The sequence below is a fragment of the Oryzias melastigma genome, linkage group LG21, assembly GCF_002922805.2.
Source record: "Oryzias melastigma strain HK-1 linkage group LG21, ASM292280v2, whole genome shotgun sequence".
Taxonomy (NCBI): Eukaryota; Metazoa; Chordata; class Actinopteri; order Beloniformes; family Adrianichthyidae; genus Oryzias; species Oryzias melastigma.
The window spans coordinates 36190-39108 of record NC_050532.1 but is presented as its reverse complement, the minus strand read 5'-3'; the positions used below and the strand labels follow the sequence as shown (position 1 = coordinate 39108).

Genomic DNA, 2919 nt, shown 5'->3' with positions numbered 1-2919 from the left:
TTTCCGCTATTATTCACAAATTGAGCTGTTTTATAATGTGTGCTCATGAATATTACAAAATAGTTCAGACAAGGGCAAAGAAAGGTGCTTCATTTAGCCCTGTCTTTTGGTGTGCACTTCCTCTTCAAGGTGGGAACAGCTCGATACATGGCTCCGGAGGTGCTGGAGTCCAGGGTGAATCTGGAGGACCTGGAGGCCTTCAAACAGATGGACATCTACTCCATGGCTCTGGTCCTTTGGGAGATGGCCTCCCGCTGTGATACCATAGGAGGTAAAAGGTTTTATGTGTTTTTTTGGATCTAATTTAAAGTTGACAGATGATCCAGGCCTACATGGTCAGAGTCAATCTGACTCATAACTTCGGGCTAACACCAGTCACCAGAGACCATCAGATAACAGCTGCAGATCTGACAATAGATGAAGCTGTCAAGAAAACTCTTACAGGAATTTGTTGTGTTGGTGCAGAGGTGAAAGCCTACGAGCCGGCTTTTGGTTCCATGGTCTGTGAGCAGCCCTGTGTGGACAGCATGAGGGACCTGGTTCTAAGGGACCGAGGACGACCTGACATCCCCTCAGCGTGGACGCAGCACCAGGTCGGTTCTGAATGAGTTCAGAGCAGAACATGATCACTTTGAGGAAACTGTTTTCCATCAGTATTTAGCTTTAACCCTTTAACACCTGAGGCGTCATCGGTGACGCTTAATTCCAGTAGATTCTGAAGGAGAAAAGCGGCTCATGCCGCTTTTCTCCTTCAGAATCTACTGGAATTATTGTGTTAACAGTTGAAAACTTACAGTAAATCACAGAATATAAACACTGGAGCTCTGGAGTTAACAGGTTAAAAGAAAAAGGTTGCACAACTGGAGAGATAAAACATATATCACTGAACTAAGCAAAGTGGAGTAAACGTAAAAAAATAAACTGTAAAAATCATTAAAGGATAGATTTATAATACAAAGCATACAAGCAAAACAATGAAAATCGTGACACCAGACAGTAATGTTTATTAGATTCTTATTCGAGACACTTTGATAAAAATACATGTATACTGTTAATAAAGGCTACATAATCTTTTTTTACATTTTGGATTGGCAGTGAATCTTGTGACTTTAACATTAAAAATGTGTTACTTGGCTCAAAAAAAAAAAATTAAAAACACAGATTTATAAAGTAAAAAAAGCAAACCACACAGACCTAAATATTAAGAAAATATGAATTAAAAGTAAAATTTAAAAGGCAAACAAAGAATTTGCTCACAAAAAAATTACAATAAATAATCCAAAAGAGAAAACAATGAAATGGGACACTTAGACCTATTATCTTCAGACACTGTGATGAGAAATGAGAATATTATGATCTCACACAAATAGTTTAAAATTTTGAAATTGGGTTTTTTGGTGTTTTGTGTTCTTGTGACCTTTTTTTCATGATGGAAAACAATTTTTTAGAAATTAAGATTAAAATAGTTTTTCTGTGTATTTCTTTCATTAAGCCATTCAGAATCAGGAGGAGACAAAAAAATGCTGTGTAGGAAAAAGTTTGTAGTTGTGATGCAATTTATCAACCTTCCTGCTCCGCTCCATTCTGATGCTTCTACTTGAAGACAAACAGATCCATGAACGTCTTTGTTTTCCTCATCTAAGATGGAATCTGGATCTAAACTGTACAGCTGGATAGTTCCAACACTACTTGGCATTTTGATTGCTCCTCTGATGTTAGCCTGGAGTTGTGATTAAGCTAATGAGAGAGCATGTAAACAGATGGATGATGGGAAATGAGTGTTTACTCCGCACCCACAACTCAGAGGTGAATTTATAATGAACGTTTTCTCTGTAGAAAACAACACAGGTATGATTTAATTTTGCCTCAAAACTGTCAAACTAAAAAAAAAAAACACTGGTAACACAATAATTGGAGTGGGACTTTAAACAAAAAAAATAGAAAGCAATAATAAAATGAGACATAAGCAGCTTCCAGGTCAGCGCAGTGAGATATGACAACACAGTGATCTCACACTAACACACTATAACCAGAACATTAATAAAGACGAAACCTCACAAATTAGCAACAAACTTCCAGGAGCTAAACAAAAGTCATGTAAAGCATGAACTCTGAGCAGCTCGTGTTTGCTGAGGAGTTTGTTTCTGCAGGGGATGAGCGTCTTCTGCTCCACCGTAACTGAGTGCTGGGATCACGACCCGGAGGCGAGGCTGACGGCACACTGCGTGGTGGAGCGCTTCAACGCCATGCAGCACACTGACGAGGAGGCGGTGCTGGAGGACGGCGGGGAGGGGGGAGAGAGACAAGAGTGAGAGAAGACGGGATCTGGAGAGTCGGTTCCTCTCTCCATCTTTCTGTTCCACAACCAAAAACAAAGCGAGACGCCTGGCAGGCATGTGTGGACCCTCGGGTTCAGTCTGGTTCTCACACCCTGAGCCCTCCTCCATCCTGTCGCTGTCTGAGTTCACACTGATAGCCCCGTGATAAACCTCCAGACGGATACAGACTCAAAAGGAAAAAAGAAATCCTGTTTGTCTGGAAGGAAAATGCTGGACTTTAACACCTGACAGAGACTGGGTTTGATAGGAGGCAAAGCTAACCTGGAGGAACAGGAAGTGCTCAGGTGAAGGGAATTTAAAAACAAACTGATGATGATGGAAAACACAGGGTGTTCTGATTGACTCAGAGCAGATTTATGAAGTGAGTAGATCTTTAAGATCATGGATGCATGAATTCATCCGTTCAGTGTTTAAGCAGTTTGTCTCTTCATTGTATAAAACTGGTAATGATGATCAACGAGCTCTTCTTATTTGTACAGTACTTACTACAAATGCTTCATGATTTCATTTCATTTCATTTCATTTATTGATTTATAAAGCACCTTCCACCACCAGTCAAGGAGGCCCAAAGTGCTGTACA

At 40.2% G+C, this 2919-nt stretch overlaps 1 protein-coding gene across 1 annotated transcript in view; it reads left to right on the top strand.

Annotated features, from left to right (window-relative positions):
* Positions 1 to 2796, top strand: part of tgfbr2l (transforming growth factor beta receptor-like) — a 15587-nt gene extending 12791 nt beyond the window's left edge. The window contains exons 6-8 of the mRNA XM_024287310.2: positions 130 to 271; positions 466 to 593; positions 2151 to 2796. Coding sequence (XP_024143078.1) covers positions 130 to 271; positions 466 to 593; positions 2151 to 2312 — 432 coding nt within the window. The 3' untranslated portion in view covers positions 2313 to 2796. The remainder of the gene's footprint in view (positions 1 to 129; positions 272 to 465; positions 594 to 2150) is intronic.
* The last annotated feature ends 123 nt before the right edge of the window (positions 2797 to 2919 follow it).